The sequence below is a fragment of the Liolophura sinensis genome, chromosome 12, assembly GCF_032854445.1.
Source record: "Liolophura sinensis isolate JHLJ2023 chromosome 12, CUHK_Ljap_v2, whole genome shotgun sequence".
NCBI classification, from domain to species: domain Eukaryota; kingdom Metazoa; phylum Mollusca; class Polyplacophora; order Chitonida; family Chitonidae; genus Liolophura; species Liolophura sinensis.
This window is the reverse complement of record NC_088306.1, coordinates 19009372-19029752: the sequence shown is the minus strand read 5'-3', so window position 1 is coordinate 19029752 and position 20381 is coordinate 19009372. Positions and strand designations below refer to the sequence as shown.

The following is a 20381-nucleotide window of genomic DNA, read 5'->3' as shown; positions in this document are numbered from 1 at the left end:
CCTCTCTGAAAAGTTTCGTGATATTTTCATTGAAGCTTGGTGGATGTTAAGCTTGTGGTTCCCAGCTTTTCAGATCATTGTGTGATTTTGTCACCCCCAATGCTGTTCCACTCTTTCCTTTGGGTATCGTCTTGTCAAACTTTGTTTCCTCAGCCAGGTTGGGGCTTCCCCTCACAAAGGTTGTGGTTTCCCCTCGGCTATTTCATGGTTTCCTCTTATCGGCTGATATCTTCATCTTGTCCAGTTTTGGTTTATCGATCCTCAGCCAGCTTGTGATTTCTTATGATTCAGGTTATGCTTTCCTGTTGGCCACTATTTGGTTTCTTCTTAGCCAGCCTGTGCTTTTATGGATCATGTTGTGCTAACATCACCTCTGCCAACTTTATAATACGCTTTTCCTCAACCAGCTTCTTTCCTCTTCACCAGTTTTTGGTTTCCCTTCAGCTATTTTCTCATGAATTGTTATATTTCATCAACCAGATTGTAGTTGCTTCAAGATCCAGAAGAGCTCATCCATTGGTCTCACTCGGTGTCAGGTTTCTTCTCAAACAGATTGTAGGTTTTCCAGCTTTTCGGTTTCCTCTCACCCAGTTGTGGCTTCCGATTCACCAGGTTAAGCTTTTCTCGCAAGCAGAATTGTTTCCTTTCAGGGAACCTCTTGTTTCTCTTGGGCAGTTCAGTTTGCCTTACCATTTCTTGTCTGAGAAACCTACGATGGTTGCAAGATGAACAGACATTAACTGAGACTTCATGTTCAGAGCCTCTAGGGAATCTAGAGCTATTTGTTTTTTTGGTTTCTAGACAAGCTGTCATATACACTGTAGCAGATGGCAACATAACACAACTCCAGTAAGGAAACGGTAGGGAAAGCTACCAGAAATATCATCAAAACTCCTGAATAAAGTACCTAACCTTTCTATCTATGACAATTTCACAACTGCTTGTATGTAATATGCGAATTGATGAGGGCCACTACAAGCCTAATTAGCATGAACAAAGCTCATAACTTTATAGACTTGAAAGTTAAACTTTTATTTGTTTTTAATACTATCTGGACACACCACTGTGGCACCACTTCTCTTTTACCATGAGATACGCCATGAATTGACATTTTTGCAGAACTCCAGTTCCTTTTCGTGAAAGTGAAACCAGTCTTGGTAAGGTTTATCTCCCTTGGACTGCAAGCTTGCTTCGTGCCACCACCTGTTACTTTTCGATTCTGTATTTATTTATTATGCACGTTCCATACCCTGGTTACGGTGGAAAAATCAATAAGACGATGTGCGTGTCAAAATATAAGCTGCAACAAGGTGGGTAGCCTAGGGGAAATCTGAGGCCCCAAACACAGCTCAACTGACGCTTTATGTACTACAACTTGGCACTGACACTCTTCTACAGTTGAAGATAGAAATTTGGTTCCGAAACCTCTAACAGCCGCGAAAGAGAGCGAGGCAAATGAAAACGAAAATGAGTTGATTTTTCTTCTGTGGGCCACGATTTTAGATGCGGCTTAGGATACTTCTAATTGATATGTTCCAGGGTAGGTATGCCATAAATTTATATATTGGGCTGAGCGGAAGGGTCGATATTTGCCGCTTGTCGTCGAGCCTAATGAAGAAATAAATTTTAGACATAGCCGCGGTTCCTGGATATTATGAGAGCGTATATATTATAATTTGCATTGGAACCGGTTTGTGCCTGATGTGATGTGTAGCATGTGAATGACTACTTGGGGTCTGGACAGAAATAACTCGGCGAGAGTTTCTACCTGGCTGACTCCGGAGCCCACTACGTCTGAACCGTGACAAGAACCGCCGTTAGTCAGTCTGCCTGTCGCTCGGTCCCGGCGTACAGTCCATCCGCGACACTCCCTCTCAACATTGTCACAACTGACCCCCTTTTTCTGTGTTGACAAGAGGATTAATTCGGGTCAAAACAGTCACACCCCGGGGCATTCAGGTAAGACTTCCGTTTTCTCCTACGTGAGTTTAAAGTTAAACTGACACAGGCATGCATACATGAAGTGGTGGCCCTTCCTATCTGTAGTAAACTTTAATTAAGGTACACTGGATGGTGGACAGCATATTGGATAGGCCTCTAGGTCTACATGTGTTTAAACAAGTCTGTTGTTTTAAGGTGAGGGAGCTAGATAGCTCTCAAGGAGCCCCATTCCAGTTAACGGTGGATAATACCGTAAGAGCCAAGACACAGGCGCACTGCCGGGAGACTTGAAAGGAAAAGTTTTAAAGGTGAAGGGTTGTGGTGGTGTGTGCAATATACCTGCTTGTCTTGACAAGACTAATGTAAGGAGGGCTTCCAGGTAAACAACTGTCAGTCTGACAGAGTTACTTACGATATCACTGTCACAGGTAAGTTAATTACAAGTTTGTACACCTGGTGGGTACATATGGTATAAGCCAGGTTTTATTTACCAACAGGTAGGTTTATAAGCCTATGCGTATATAATCACTTATGTACGGAGCACCAAGCTTTTAAGCCTCAGATTTAGCCTGCTTGTATTCAGCTCAGTATGCAGTGGTTCTAGCTTAGTTGTCACGCAGGACTGTTGCTGATTTTGGTGAAACTGTTAATGTTTTTTTTTTGTAGAACTTTTAGACTTTTATAATCTTTACACAAACATCAAGTCAGGTCAGAAAGGTGTACGGTGTCTCCATTAATGGTTGTGTAATAAGTGCACACCTAGGTTGTATACCTGTACAATTCCTTGTTAGCCTTGTAACTGCTGTAGCTGTTAAATGCTATGTGTGTCAAGGTTGAGTAGACCCTACAGAGGCTTCCTCAGGGCTGTTACTTGTAAGCATTAAGTACACAGTTACGAGATTTGCCACTTTTCTGTACACAAGCTGTTCTTCCAGTGCGCTTGTAGGGTAGGTTATTTGTCATGATTATAGCTGTTCTTACCATGATATCTATTTATTTATTTATTTACTTGATTGGTGTTTTACACCATACTCAAGAATATTTAGCTTATACCATGACGGCCAGAATTATGGTGGGAGGCCATCACTTAAATAAATCTTCACGAGTGATTGTAAAATAGGCATAAATTGTTTTTTGGTTCAGCAGCTATGTAAGTAGCCTCATTGCCATCACATACCCAGTGTAAGTCAAAACCCCTGGAGCTTGGCATTCAGTTAACACCACTGAAATAAATAAATGAATTTTTTTATTTTTACATGAAGAAAATATAGATAATATATGTATTAAGTCTTGCCAGGAAATTCTAAGCATTTTTCTACTGATCAAGACAATTTTTATTGACTCTTTTTGTCGGCAAACAATTGAAATTTATTATAAAAGGATAACGAAGAATTTACAAATGAATTGTCACTGGACTTTTAGTTCGGTCACAAGTTTTTAACAAATATGAGATCACATGTTCATAACCTGATAATCTTTATTTCGGAAAATCGTTGCAAAGCCAGTTAGTGGTATGATTTTTGAAGTTTGGCCACATATATGTAGTTTGCACATAACATGCCTTGCAAGCAGTTTGTTGTTTACTATCATCGTTTTACCTGCACAATGGTTCACCTTAGCATCCCAGATTTTAAGAGAATTATGTATAAGGGAAATATTCTTGGTTTAACTAGAGAAAATCAAAATGCTCTAAGTAAGCCATATAAAGTTCATGTTTGAATTGTGATTTGGTTATTCTGAAAGGTCACACAACTGACAACAGAACCAAGAGGACAAGTTCCCTTTTCTTGCTAATCTAGAGCACTTTTTAGGTCATACTTAAACTACAAAGAGTAAAGTATAAAAGTTAACGAGGATTTATGACAGCTGTATTAAGCTAATTCAATGTACTCACTGATTTAGGCTAAATCTGTCTCTGTTCAGAACAGCCCCTCAAGTTAAACTTTGACAGCATTGTTCTTTGTTATTTTAGTCTAATTATAGAGCAGTGTAGGACAGGTAACCTAGGCTGAATGACGTATATTGTGTACCTGTGGCTTGTGCATGACAGCTTACCACTGGTAGGTAAGACAGAGCAGCTGGGAATAAACTACCTGAAGGCTGAGTGCATGGATAGGCTGTCCCAGGTTAACATTTAATGGAAAGTCATATGTAATGTAAAATGGAAGAAAACAAAAATTGTTTCATAGACACTGATCAGTTAGCAAATACCCTCTTACTGCATTTTGTTCTCTGGGGATGGATTTACTATGTGTCTCTGCATTCAAGGTTGTGTCCAGCTGTCTTTATCATCTGTGTTGCTAGGTGAAAACTACAGTCCACCATGGAGGAATCAATTCAACAGTAGTCAAGTTAAAAAAAGGTTAAAAATCCAACTCCAGGCATGGTGACACTATAGAACCTCAACAAAGTCGGATCTACATGTACTTTGTTTTCTTCACTATATTCAGAGGTTGTTCAGAAAATTGTCGGCATCTGCATTTAGGATGCTAACCATATTGAAGGTGGGAGTGGACCATTGCGGAGCAGCAAAAAGGGTTGCATTTCAATTGCTAAGACACATTAGCTGTTGATCCAAACCTACCTTGGACAGTGTTTGTTGGTCTTTTCGGTATAGACCATTTTTTTATCTGTACATCACAAATTTTTTCAGTGACTTGCCAAAGGTCGGTGGTTTATGCCTGGCACTCTGGTTTCTCACTTTGGTAATTTTTTTTTAAATACATTTCTTCAATTGTTTGCATCTTTTAATGTTTCAGGTGCTAAGAGCACAACAAAACCAGAAAAATGTTAGACAATGATGATTTGACAACAGGCATGGTGGGGCGCCGCGCCCTCTCCAAAGAGGGTCACGCAGCCATTTCTATGAGGGGTGGGGACGACAGGTGGATTCAAATCCAGAAAAACACCTTCACGAACTGGGTCAATGAGCAGCTGAGAGAAAAGGACAGTCATGTTGATGACTTACAGTATGATTTCATGGATGGTACAAGATTGTGTTACCTAGTGGAGAGCTTACAGGGGAAAAGGGTGAAAGGAAAAGTTGTGCAGAACCCTCAGAATCAGCATCAGATGATCCACAACGCAGCAATGGCGCTTACGGCCATTGCAGACGACAACGTCAAGCTCGTCAACATCGGTAAGTTTGGGTATTGTTTCCATGGTTACTGGATTAAGATATTTTCCACCAGGCTGCCTGAAACAAAATGCGACTTCATTAAGATTTGCATGCTTGTGATTTCATTAAGATTTGCATGCTTGTGATTTCAGCTACGACAGTTGTAGACATTTAAAAGAAGCAGAGCTAAACCCTGGGATATAGTGAAGAAGAGCTTTAACATAGCATTCTTGGTGCCTCAAATCTCCTAGGCGTACTTGGGAAGGTCTGCCAGCAGCCTGGGGATGGTCGTGGGTTTCCACTGGGCTCTGCCCGGTTTCCTCCCACCATAATACTAGCTACCGTTGGTCGTATAAGTGAAATATTCTTAAGTACGGCGTAAAACACCAATCAAATAAATAAATAAATAAATCAAATCTCCTCGGCATTTTGTAGTTCCGCTTGAAGTTGGTGGATTTGTTTCGTGTTTGCCTGCTTCACGATAGTGAAGATGCTATGGTAAAAAAATGAGAGAGCACAATATGTAACTTCTGTATAAGATAATCATTTTAAGATTGTTAATGTTGGTATGTCTTACTTCAATTAGTTTCATTAATACATCTGTAGGTCAGTGATACATCTGCTGTATAAAAATTCAAAGGCGGGGTTCTGGTGTGTTCTACATGCATCTCTACATGGGTAGAGCAAGGAAACTAGCTGACCCAGTGTCAGTATAATGTGACTGTGTGAGGTGTCATGTCTGGTTTCTTCAGCATGATACAATACTTTGGCAGCAGTGACCCTTCCTGCCACAAGAAGACACAGTATAATGTACACACTTAATGATTCCTCATTGTCATATGACTGAAAAATCATTAAGTGTGACGTAATATCCCAAGCATACATACACACATACACATACATACACACATACATACATATATACATACATACATACATACATACATACATACACACATACACACATACACATACATAAATACATACATAAATAAATACATACATACATACATACATACATACACACATACATACACACATACACATACATACACACATACACACACATACACAAATACATACACACATACACATACATACATACATACATACATACATACATACATACACACATACATACATACATATACACACACACACACACACATACATGTAATGTACATGTATGTATGTGTGCTGGATACATCGAAACCCTTAGTCTACGGTACAGTCTCAGTCTACCACTGACAGCTGAGGGTGTTTTGTTATGTCCTTACATCTACTAAGTTATTCAGATTTAGTTAATAGCTCATTTTATTTGCATTATTAATACTAACCTTCAGTGTAACGTATGTATTAACTGTATTTTTATTTGAGACTGCACTTCTTCATATGTAATAACAGTATTTTTATTTGAGACTGCACTTTTTGGTATAGCACAGTGACAGATTTTACTTTTATTGCTCAAAAATCAACTGAGAATTTAGATATGTATTTTCAGCACCTGCTGGACATTGAAATGCATTTAAGAGAGACCATACATGTTATATATATATAGCCATAAAGGGTTAGTGCAGTGTGCCTGTGACACACACACATGTATGCCTTATGCATTGGATGCTCACTTTATACTAAGCTATCAGTACCATGCATTTGCATGTTAATGACTAAGTTAATTAGCACGTTTCATTGCTGACTCTTGTCGAGATGTTAATAATTTATTTAGGACATGCCTTCAGTTTGTTCCTGTTTTTTTACGATCTGTCTTTATTGCTCCGAGAACTCTCAGCTTAACGCATGGACTACACTAGATTTGATGTCCTTCAATATCAGCGTCTTAAGTATACAAACTGTATAGTCCATGTGCACTGATGAAGAGAAGCAGAATGACATTCACACGAGGCAGATAAAGTGTTTATTGTCATTAGAGATTTATGTATCTCTATATGCTTTACACATATGTGTACGTCAAATGGTTCTCCGTTGTGAGCGTCTGTAATTCTTCAACTTTTTCCCAGGTTTGCAAAGTGTTTATTCAAGCATATTCTGAAGGCATTTTTCTGTTTCTACTTTTTGTGAAGCACTGAAATTGACCAATCCAACCAATGCAGTTTTGTCTCCAAAATCAGATAACAAATATGCATAAATGCATAGATGGTTGCCTTTTCACATATGAAAAGAATGCAGAATTCAGGGTGGTTGTCCTTGTAATTGGAATAAAGGTTAATATTTGCTACTGTATAAGTTCAGAGTCAGTAATACACCTTTGTCATCAAACTCCTTTAAGTTTACCCATGATGTAGCCTCAGTATTTGCAGGTTACTGTATAAATTCAGACTTACTGATGTATCTCTGTCTTCAAATTACGTTAAATCTACACAGTGTAAGTGTGCAGTGGCTATAGATGCAATCAGCCCCCATTGGGTAAGGTTGTAACTGAAGTACATTTGCACTTAAAACATTTATGATTTCGGGTTGGACAAACTTTAAAGATATGTAAATAATAAAAGTTAAAGGTAAGGAAATTGTAGGGTTGTATATTATACCTGGTTTCTCAAATCTCTAAAACTTTTGTCCGATTAAAGCTAGCGGAAGTATTTCATACCGCAGTTGCCTTAATTATTCAACCTTTTCAACTTCCTCAGCAACGAATATTTTTACACATCCTTAGAGAACCATGACGTAGATAAATAATTTACACGGCTTTATGAAGCTTGCATCTTTGTTAGTGACACAAAGGGATCATTTTAGTGTCATTTTCACAATAATTGTATTCATAAATTCAACTCAGAAAGTGCGCTCTAGAGGTCAAAAAGCTTGAAGATTTGCGGTATTTTCTTGGTATATCTCCATAGATTAGTGGATGTAAATTTGGTAACTTTGAAAAACTTTACCAGATCAACATGTGCACGTAATCTAAAACAGTAGGCCGTACATGTACATGTATGTAGACTCTCCCTGCGGTACTATAACAACCACTGACATTCCAGTGTGTGTGTATACATGTGTATTGTGTGTACTTGAGTCCAGTTTGCAATAGACACCTTGTCATTAATATGGCCCTTAGTAAGCCTACACACAGCCAGGGTCCCCGTCACATTATGTGACAAATTATCAGATATGATAACTTACTGTAATCTACTAATTGTTTGCAGGGTGTCGTGCAGAGGGCTTTTTTTTCTTGCCCCTTGACCCGCGTAACGAGCGCCTTAGTGCTGGGACAGTTCATCTGAGTAAACCAGCCAGCTACATCATGGCTCTATTGACAGCTTTTCTTGTATACTCAGAACTGTGTTCCTATATTCGCAGGAATTCAGCTCCATTATACTGATAATTGCAAAAATACTAATACAAGGTATTAATATAATTCTGTATTTAATATATTTTTGCATATTGTGATAGTTAATTAGGCTTAATGTTAAGGTGAACTTTACAAAAGTACAGGTATTTGTGCTTACACACAGAGGCCTGCTTAATAGTACAGTTTTTATGTGTTTTATTTTACTATTAAACCTGATTAGGCAAACTGCATGTATAAATAATAGTTTTTTCTGGACAGTTCTGAGTTATTTATGCCTTAAGCAGATTACAGGCAGATTCTCGGCCTTAATTGTCGTCATCTACCTGTCCCACCTGGCGACATTTACACCTGAATGTCAAAGATCAAGTGTTTGAAATCATGACGAGAAGGCAAACAACATTCTTCATTACTTGATCATTCACTTCTCTCAGACTAAGACACAAGGGAAAAAAAAAAACAAGCCAATCCGTCAAAGTCGAGATAGAAAAAAAAAGTAGGGTGAGCAAAGTATTTAATATATATATATACCAGTACATGAAAGACGACATTCTAAGCCGTGTGTAGTTGATTGCTGAAGGTTACTACAGCTTATGCCAAAATGATCGCCTCACCTGGACTAACGAGATAGCGTACCTGAGCGGAACACACCTGCCTATTTACAAGCCTTATATGGTCTATTTATACTAGGCTCTGACCTTTTCCAGTGTGGACATAGTACACTCTCTGCGTGGACATGTTAGATGTTAGACGAGGCTCCACATGAAGTTTTCTCCAAGCTGTAATGTGTGTATCCATGGATACATGTGCCACCATAAAGTATTGAAATCAGAGACATAATTCCCACAAACCCAAAGTTCATAACTGTATTGATTGGCAAAACTACATTTTTGTGATGATAAATCCATGAAATTTGTGTACGAGTAAGGTCATATTTTATATCAATATCAATATTGAATATCAAGGATTTTATTTTTTTTATTGAGGTGTTAATCAATTAAAACATGGTGAAAGGAATAGATGGGGGATTTCCATTGTCCTAATTAAAGTTTTTTCCAAAATTATAATTATAAAAGTTGATCACTGAAATGGTTCAGTTTATACTGTGAATAAATCATTATGTATGTGCAAGTTTTTTTTTTATTATTTTGCTTTTTAGGAAAGAAAAATTCAAAAATGTGAGATTTTGGCAAGGCAGTATTATGCTGTTGATGTAAAATATTTTTGTTAGTTTGTCTTTTGTTCCCAGAATAATCTTTGATTTGTTAAGTTTGGCCAGTTTTCACCCACATTCAGTGGAGCGTCTTTTTTCTGCACGCATGTGCTGTAAGAGTACCTAGTCTGTACCTAACCTCCTCCTGACATTTTCGGGTGTTTTATGTCAGCCTACAGTTTCTAATTTCCCAACTCCAAACAGAAGGTCAGTATGACATGAGTTTAGGCAGGACAAATAGAGGTGCTGTACCAGAGTGCCCAAATCTCTGGGGCATTCAGTATAATGCTCAGGGAGAGGCAGTGTATTGCAAAAAATCTTTTACAGTGCAGTTTATTTTAACTTGAATGTAAAACATTCTATTTGAAAAATAGATATCAAAAAATGGAACTTGCGAATCAAAGCTCATTATAGGGACTTTGTATGAGGACAAAATTTACAATTACATGGAGATTGTGATCAGTCTCACCAGTGCAGTTGGTGTGAGTTCACGACCAGCTCATGCTGTTTTCCTCTCCGACCATACGTTTGAAGGCCCGTTAGCAACCTGCAGATGGTTTTTGGTTTTCCCTGGGCTCTGCCAGGTTTCCTCCCATCATAATGCCAGCCGTTGTCGTATAAGTGAAATATTCTTGAGTACGGCATGAAATTGCAAACAGAAAAGTGAAATAATGTATATTGAAGAAATTGAAGTAATTTTAAGTAATTATCATCAAATGTATTTATTGTTACATCAGACTGACTCTGCCAGGATGCTCCAAGCAGTGCTCTTGATTTGGGTTACGTAATATTGCAAGCTTTGATATGACGTTGTACTGTTTGGCATGAGTATAAATTAGACAGGACAAACTCTTCATGGCTATCAGCATGTGCACAGAAATGTGAAAGTCTGAAGTAAATTCAAGAAAATACGCCACCTTTGTAGCCAAGAAAAATTAACAAATAAAAAATATTTAGTACGTGGGTGGAGGAGACTGGGGCGTCAGTATTCAGCAACCGTTGATGGGCAGGTGGGAAACAGTTTGGATTTGAAGCATGGGTCTGGCTGCTTTGTTCCAGTGAGAATTTTTCATTTGACTGAGGTGACATCAATTTTATTTTATTTTTTTTTATGGGCGGTCCAAAAATGGAATAAAAATAAAATCTCTTATAAATCTCTTTATGTTGTGCCATTTTGAAGTTTTTATGTTTTGTCTGTTTTTATCAAGGCTTGAAAAGGAAAAATTGTTGTGATAGTCCAAAAGTTATATTTTTATTTTTATACCCTCTTCCTTAAATTGGAGTGACCTGAGCCAGCAAGGTGCTTTGACACAGGCAAAGTGAACCAATGTCAAACTTGATGTGCAGGTAGATACACGTGTATAGTTACATGTATAGGGAACACCTACAGTGTATGAATTGATTGTCGTTTGTTCCCATATTAGTATTAATATAGTCCAGAAGAATATGCACAACAAAACTGAAAAGCACAGACTTGTATACCTGTTAGCGTTCTGTGCATGTATGTGTGAATACGTACTAGGTCACCTGTAGATGAGGTTGTCTTCAGGTGCAATAAAGGTCAGTCTGGACACATACATCAAAATGAGAGCAAAAAAAAAAAAAAAAAAAGTGAGAACCAAAAAAAAAAAAAACAAAAACTACAAAAGAACAAGTATCAACTAAAAAGTTTATCACCCTTTTAATACCGTGACTCCTATAAGTTGTAGATACAAAATGTGTGCGTGTGCCGGTCTTCATGTTCTCTTAAGTACTGTGATCAAAGTGTGAAGTAAACTTTTGTTCTCCAGAGGTTTAATAAGTGTTTGTTGTTTGTTTTTCCATGCTTATATTAGTCATAATAGCTGTTGTGTATTTCAGCCATTGTCATGTAGATGGTACTTTAATGTTTTGAAACTCTGCCTTTATTGCAGTATGTGTATATATAGGTGTGTAGGCATGTACATGGTTAGATACAATTAGTTTCTGGTTTTACATCGGTTTTATTACCTTTGTGTGTAAATTCTTGTATACATGTTAAAATGTCTGTATTATTACCATAGACTAAAGAAAATCATGTGTCGTTCAATTTGCATGTCATATGTTGGTGTACACTAATATACATATATGTTCTTAAAGAATTTTCAATTTTAATTTTACATCTTGTCCATATATTTATTTCCCAGAAAATCATACAGAGCTATAAACTCAATTTTTTTATTTATTTAAGATTGTGTTGTTTTGGTTGCTTGGTTACCTTCAGCATTTCCTAGAAATGACATCTGTACCCATGGAATCTAAAATTTGTTTGGGGGTCATGGAACTAGAAAAGGGAAGGGGTACCTGAATCCTGTACATATAGGTCTTGAGCCTCTGGGTACGAGGTTTACCAGGTTCTAGTAGCTCAACTTCACATTTCAACTTTCAGTTCACATTTCTACTTGGAATTCACATTTCTACTTGGAATTCACATTTCCCCGGTGCCTTTCACATAGCTACTGTGAATTTCACGGTCAACTCACGGTTCAGCCTATTTGCACATCACTGTATGTCATTACACATTTATGTTAGTGATGTTTACATTTCAATATAAATGGTTTATTCACCTGTAACTTTGCATTTCAACCACTTATTACCAGTTTGCATCTATGATGTTTGATAATTTACAATCCATATTACGTCACTTAACCTAGTCCTAGTTTTTTTCTTATTTACCGTTATTTCACGTTCAAGTTAACCTGCATCAAACATGTCGAAGTGAGAAAATGTTTGGAGAGTTAATGTCAGTTACCCTGCCATTATTAATTTTGAGTCCTTCAATCCTGTCTTTAATAAAACAGCTGCACCCTGATGCAGACATACACGTGATCTGATGCATGTGTTACAGTTGTACTCCCCCCCCCCCCCGCAACCCCCCCCCCCACCCCCACCCCCACCCAGTGTTTCAAGCATTGACTCAATTGTGAAATAGTCCAAGTAGCTGAAAAACTCATGTCTTCATGTTAACTATCAACAACAAATATTTTAACAACCAAGGACATTCTTTAGTTACCTTTTATATCTAAAACATTTATTCTTTTCTTTGGTCTTCCGCCATGTCGGACTCAATTCTACTCCGGAACTACCTGACAGTAAAATTGCCCTTGTTTCTTTTTAACGCCTGGCTGGGTTTTTTCTGTGTTGACCTGTTTTTCTTGTGCGAACAATACAGTATACTCTGTTCAGTCTGGCAGGTTACTTAATCCTTTAGATCCCCGGAGTTTACCATAGTTTTTCTAGTTTCTAATTCCTCAACCTTTTTCCATGTGAAAGAGCAATTTTAATTTGATTTTGGAGACAAAACTACAGTGGTTGTATTGGCCAGTTTCAGGTCTTCACTAAAAGTATAATTTTATCAGTCAAAACAGAATTATAATGCCTTGAGAGTATGCTTGAGTAAACACCTTGCAAATATGTGAAAAGTTTGAAGAATTACAGTATGTGCATTATTTATACCTGTTTCAGAGGCAGAGTTATAAATGTGTCACACAGGCCATAAAAGAAATTTTACATGAAGCTAGGCTAATTCTTCAACCTTTTCAACCACCACTGTGACCAGAACTTTAAAACATTCTCAGAGAACACTGGTGTGTAGATAAATAATCTGCACAGTTTTATAAAGCTGGCATCTTTAGTGACACAAACAAGTCATTTTTTTTGTGTGTCATTTTCATAATAATTGTATGCATAAATTCCACTAAAAGTGCTTTAGAGGTCATAAAAAGTTGAAAATTTACAGTAATGGTGAAATTTGTCTAATTGCCAGTAGATGGGATATCCCACAGAAAGCACTCAGGCCCCTTCACTGTGTTTGTTAAATGGTCTACGTTAAAACATACGAAGTCAACAATTTGAAAAGGCTGATCAGCCTACCAAAAGACAGACAGACAGACAGACATACAGACAGACAGACAGACAGACGGACGGATATGTATAATGCGATTTCTAGAGTTGCTTGTTTATTGCAGGTAAAAGTTGAAAAAGAAAGAAAATTTTCTAAAATATCTTGAAAGCTTTTTGTTTGGTGTAAATATTAAAACAGCGCCCTTATATCTGCATTGATGAAGTAAACTGCTGGTCGATGTTTGAAAATCGATCTCTGTCATGTCTATGGTACAAAAGATGACACTACAGATCTATGTCAGCTGTGGTTGAAAGCCAAATCCTGTCCCTGCTGTAGACAGGTATTTACGTCTGGGTGATCGGTTGGTAGATGCTTAAATCCACAGATAAAGTTAAAGTTTTGGATTTCAGTGCTATTATCTCAAGCTGAAGTTTCAGGGTGAAGTTTTTGAAAAATCTTTTTGTCAAGCTCTGCTTGTGTCAGGTTTGACTATTATGTGTAGTGGAATCTCCAGCACATAGATTTTGTGCCATTTCCTTACCACATGTACATATAAGTATAAAGTTGTATTATAGGGAGCACAAGCCCTTTATCATGTCTTAAAATCTGACAATGACAATTAAGTTTTAGTGAATTGCTCTCTTGTTGTATTTTATGATCCTGAGTGTAAACCATGACTGCAGTAAGAATTGAACTCTTTACCTGAGGTCTGTGGTGGTCTCTCTGTGATGTCCACAAAAATGACAGAAATTTCCCAAAAATATACCCGCATCTAGTGTGTAGTACCACATTAGGATGAAGAAGTTCTTTATCAGCTATACATGGGCAAAGGGGAAACCATAGTTAGACACATAGTGTGTAAGTTAAGTACTGGATATACAGCCCTAAAATGTGGTACATGCATGGCATGACTGGGTAGGGCAACCTTGTGTGTAAGGGAAGAACTGGACATACAGCCCTAAAATGTAGTACATGCATGGCATGACTGGGTAGGGCAACCTTGTGTGTAAGGGAAGAACTGGACATGCAGCCCTAAAATGTAGTACATGCATGGCATGACTGGGTAGGGCAACCTTGTGTGTAAGGGAAGAACTGGACATACAGCCCTAAAATGTAGTACATGCATGGCATGACTGGGTAGGGCAACCTTGTGTGTAAGGGAAGAACTGGACATGCAGCCCTAAAATGTAGTACATGCATGGCATGACTGGGTAGGGCAACCTTGTGTGTAAGGGAAGAACTGGACATACAGCCCTAAAATGTAGTACATGCATGGCATGACTGGGTAGGGCAACCTTGTGTGTAAGGGAAGTACTGGACATGCAGCCCTAAAATGTAGTACATGCATGGCATGACTGGGTAGGGCAACCTTGTGTGTAAGGGAAGAACTGGACATGCAGCCCTAAAATGTAGTACATGCATGGCATGGCTGGGTAGGGCAACCTTGTGTGTAAGGGAAGAACTGGACATGCGACCCTAAAATGTAGTACATGCATGGCATGACTGGGTAGGGCAACCTTGTGTGTAAGGGAAGAACTGGACATGCAGCCCTAAAATGTAGTACATGCATGGCATGACTGGGTAGGGCAACCTTGTGTGTAAGGGAAGAACTGGACATGCAGCCTTGAAATGTAGTACATGCATGGCATGACTGGGTCAGGCAACTGGGGTAAAATATCTGGTGTATGAGAGTTGTCTTTCCAGTGAAGCAGTACTAGAAATTGTGTGTGGGCAATATTGAGACCAGCAATACAAAGACATCTACAGTTGTGGAATAGACATATTCATGGCCCAAAGAAACAGTTTTAATGTATTTGTATGCATAATGTTGTTGGCAGTTCCATGCACCCATGACACACATGTATGTAGACAGAGCGGTTTCTGTAATCTCCGTGGAAATAAGTTGTGCGTAAATATATCATGGAGAATTTCCTTTCATCTGTAAAATTATATGTATATATAAATGACCTACTTTTCAGATTTGTACCTACATGTATATTTTCCTTTGCATGAAATTGAATGAACCCATTTCAGTTTGTCTGTGCTGTGATTATTTGATGGCCAACTGTACCTGTACCATTCAAACATTCATACATGTTCTCAATTCTTTACAGGCAGTATACAGTGTTTGAAAAACTAAATTTGCGAAACAAAATAAATTCAATATTATGAGCTGTCAAGACACAAATGCACAATACTTGTGAAATAAATTGACTTTGTCCAGGGTGCATTCTGTGAATACACGCTATACGTCATGTGTATCGTTAAAACTGGTAAATCTCTGTGTCACAGGCTTAATTTGTTGTGAAAGCAAAAAACAGATTGTGAAACTTATTAGATCAGTTAAAAAAATTGGTCACTTTCATTAAAAAAAAACAAAAAAAACCTTGCTTTTGTGAAGGGTAGTTTAAAAAGAATTCAGACGTCTTTAAATTCGTGTTTTTTGGGAAAAGCAGATCCGAAATCAGTATATACCCATTAGCTGTTTGACCTCATCCTGGGCTTATTCTTTTTCTTTTTCTGTATTTCTTTCTCTCTCTTTCTCTCTCTCTTTTTCTTTCTCAAAAGAAAACTCTTGCACATTCCGTTGGCAGACTGTTAGTGCCAAGACCTGTGCTTGTGTAATTTAGTCTACATGTTCACCTCTTTGTAAATTTCTGACCCAGATTTGCTGTCGTAATTTTGAGCTTTCTCTGTCTCTCTCTCTCTCTCTTTCTCTGGTGCCTGGAAGACAAATGTAGAATAATATTTGATAAACTGTTAACAGCTCGCTGGAGATAGCTTAATTGTGTTCACACATCACTGGCTTAAGCCCTATAGGTAAACATTGATGATACAGATGATAGTGTGCGCGTTATAGAGTATTTCATCAGCACAGGAATGAGGGTACCTGTGTATATATACATATATATATATATATCTGTATAGATGTATAGTTGAATTCGGGCAGAGAGATGTAAACCATGTTTATAAATACACTCTTATACATATTCAAACTGTTGAAGTTTATAGAGATGTCACAGGGTATTTTTTATTTTTATTATTATTTTATTTTTTTATTTATTTTTATAATAATTAATTATTATTATTTTGGTTTGAAGTTACTCTGAAGGATTATTTAACTTACCCTAATTCCTCAACCTTTGCGCATATGAAAAAGCAACTTTCAGTGCAATTTATGCACATTTTTAACTTGATGTTGGAGACAAAACTTCATTAGTTGGATAGGCCGTTTCAGGACTTCACAAGAAGTATAATTTTATCAATTAATACAGAATAAGGATTATACCTTCAGAATATGCTTGAATAAACACCTTGCAAACATGTTAAAAGGTCGAAGAATTACAGTATATACAGTTGTGATCAGTTTTATTGGAGAAGAAACTGGATCGAGCCCTTTGAGTAGAAGTTTTAGGCATCTTTGCCACATGTGACCTACCTGTACAGGTGCATGTATATGGGTGAAAGGCCAGTTATCTTGAATAAACTTCATGTTAGACTACTTGAACAGCCATACCTGCAATATTAACTGCTTACTGTGACTGGAGTACTCTGTTGCCTAGAGGTCAATATGCTAGTGCAGCACAGCTTCCCAGTAACTTCTCACCAGTTCGGTCATTGTGAGTTCAAGTCCAGGTTCTGCTGGCGTCTTTTTGCGGTTGTATGTGGGAAAGTCCGTCAGCAACCTGCAGGTGGTCAAGGGTTTCCTGTACACAGTTTCTTCTCAGTATAATAGGCTGCTATTGTAGATGTGAAATATTGTTGAGCACGGCGTAAAACACCAATGAAATAAACAAATAATTAAATATTGTGAAGGCATTGAGAAACCTTCATCATCTGTGAGGATTTGGTAGACATTCCTGTATGTTACATGAGATACGTGTAAATCTGGAGGACTTCAAGAATTCATATCGTTAATACAATTTCTACAGCTTTAATCTTCTCACATTGTCCGTTGTACATAATTTAAGCTCTGTGAAGCTTGTAAGTTTGACAGCTAGCAAGGCGCGATTTCATGTCAATGTAAATATAATTTCATACACGGGTATGGCAGTTAGAGATACTATTTTTCGTGTGAAAATGCTGTGAAATTGGCCTGAATATACACATACATCACATGGTGTGCAGCATGGTGCACCTTAACTGTTACAATAGCCTTTTTCACACCTTGAATATTATGGTGTATTCTGGTCTGTGTAAAGATCGAATGCTTTTGTTAATGTGCACATGCCATTAATGTGTTTTTGATGAAGCTAAACACTTTAGATATTCAGGGAAATAGATTCGATTGACTCTATAATAGTCTCACCTAGGTATTGTATTGATTCGACGTAGTCACATTCAATGACAGGTAGCACAAGGCAGGTGAAAAAAAATCACAGGCTGTGTGGCTTTAAGCTAGATATGTACACGCGTTCTGCTCTATAGCTTTTGTAGGTGGGAAGATAGTCTCGAGACTTACACGCTGTTGATGTCTGTGAAAGACATCGTCGATAATAGATCTTCAGTAAAGTCACACTTAGACACTTTTTACCTGCAGAGAATAGTAGTTACTGTATAGCTTATGTGAAGTTACCTGTGCACAGGTGAGAATGGGTTAGCCCTTACGCGCTATTGATCAGCGTTCACTTCAGCGAAGTGCTTTAGGCTTGACTCACTTCACCTCACCTGTTAAAATGCAATCACAGGTAAGAGGTATGAAGGGATAGGCTCAGGTAAAAGGCAGGTAAAAATGACTTGTCAATGAAGTCACTGGGACTTTGTATAGTACTTCATATATAACATGCATTGTGCATGTCTAGTTATTTCTCTTAACCTAGATTAAGGGATGATTCAAAGCCTGAAAATGTCCACACAGTGTTAATAAAATGTACTGCTAATTATAGCAGTGTCATGGTAAAGGCTCTGTTTTAGTCTGTCGTGTTATGTGTTTGTTAGCATACAGTTTCTGTGCATCTTTATTTATATCTTCTGAAGATGTTGAAGACATTAGTTTAAGAGACGATAAAAGCTTTCTTCAGGATTGAACTATAATTTTCCATTGTAACATGTAGAGAATTCACAGGTACCTCATGTCTCCAGAGAGTACATAACCTTGGATCAAATGTGGTTAGACTGTTTATGTCATATGCTTGATTTCCCCGGTTCAAATCTGACATGGGTCACTTTCAAATTAAAGCAACACAGAATCTCAAACAAAACCCCAACATTTCTGCTATTTGAACCCCCAGTGAAATAATTTATAATTAAATTAATAAATAGTGTGCACTTAAGATGGTGTAGAACCTGGTAGTAGGATGGTGCTAGAACCTGGTAGTAGGATGGTGCGAGAACCTGGTAGTAGGATAGTACTAGAACCTGGTAGTAGGATAGTGATAGAACGTAGTAGTGGGATGGTGCTGGAACCTAGTAGTAGGATGGTGCTAAAACCTGGCAGTAGGATGGTGCTAAAACCTGGTAGTAGGATGGTGCTAGAATCGAGTAGGATATTATATGTATAATAGTAGAATGAATCAGGAGAAACTAGATTATCATTCTACAGCGAGATGTGGGCAAACCTGGGCAGGCAGTCTACAAAAAAAAAAAAAAAAAAAAAAGGTAACTAGGGCAGGCTGAGAAAAGATACCTGCATTCCTGTATTTGAAGTGGCCTACTTAGGTTTAGATGTTACACTAGCTGTTGCCATTTGATCCTACTGTATTATGCTATGACATTCATTCATACATACATATATTCATACATACATACATACATACATACGTACATACATTCATACATACATTCATACATACATACATACATTCATACATACATACATGCATTCATACATACATACATGCATTCATACATACATTCATACATACATTCATTCATACATTCATTCATTCATATATACATACATACATACATACATACATACATTCATACGTACATACATACATTCATTCATACCTACATTCATTCAGACATTCATCCATCCATCCATCCATCCATACATGCATACATGCATCCTTACATACATGCATACATGTATCCTTACATACATAGATACATGCATCCTTACATACATACATACATATATGCATCCTTACATACATACATCCATACATGCATCCATACATACATCCATACATACATACATACATACATCCATCCATACATACATACATACATACATACATCCATACATACATCCATACATCCATACATACATAAATACATTCATTTATACATATCCATTCAGTCCTTAGAATTGCGGTGTTACCATTTATATACCTGAAATTAACTATGAAGAGAAAACGATAAAATCAAACACTTCTGTTTCACTGCTAAGGATAGTGAAAGACTTGTGACTTTGTCATTAAATGATTTGCATATGCAATACATTTTTTTTCGATTTAACACACAAGACTACATTTTCTCGGGTTCTCACATTTCACAAGGCAAGTGTGAAGTCAATCAGGTGAACAGTAGGCCTATAACACATATACATTATCACGTACATACGTATATTCCTAGCTATAGACATTAGATGTTCACACAGTTTAAATAAACTCTAAACTACAAGCATTTGGATTTTTTTGTCAACATACATGTAGGTGTAAGTTAGAGTCTGAGTATTTGGTAATAGATGCTGATGGATCCAGCTCAGCTGCATCTTCAGTGAAAGCATGTTTTTATTTTTGCTTGTTGTTCGTGTCTGCTTGAAGATACTGGTGTATTGTTGTGCGGGTGCTCGTGAGACGTCATAACAACGACCTCCAGTGACCCCAAACAAACCACACACAGAGGGCTTCGTGTGAAAAAGTGAAATGTGAACGGAATTGTAAATTTCTGTTTCTCAAAGTTTTTCCTTGTGATACATGTCACAGGATTATAAAACTTAAGATATTTATGTAAAGCATCCTTGATCCTCAGGAACAGAAATATATGTATTTTTATTGATGTA

The 20381-nt window shown here is 37.5% G+C and overlaps 1 protein-coding gene across 1 annotated transcript in view; it reads left to right on the top strand.

The window, feature by feature from the left end:
* Positions 1–1326: 1326 nt before the first annotated feature.
* Positions 1327–20381, top strand: part of LOC135479762 (filamin-B-like) — a 137059-nt gene continuing 118004 nt past the window's right edge. The window contains exons 1-2 of the mRNA XM_064759668.1: positions 1327–1959; positions 4701–5080. Of these exons, the coding sequence (XP_064615738.1) occupies positions 4729–5080 (352 nt within the window). The 5' untranslated portion in view covers positions 1327–1959; positions 4701–4728. The remainder of the gene's footprint in view (positions 1960–4700; positions 5081–20381) is intronic.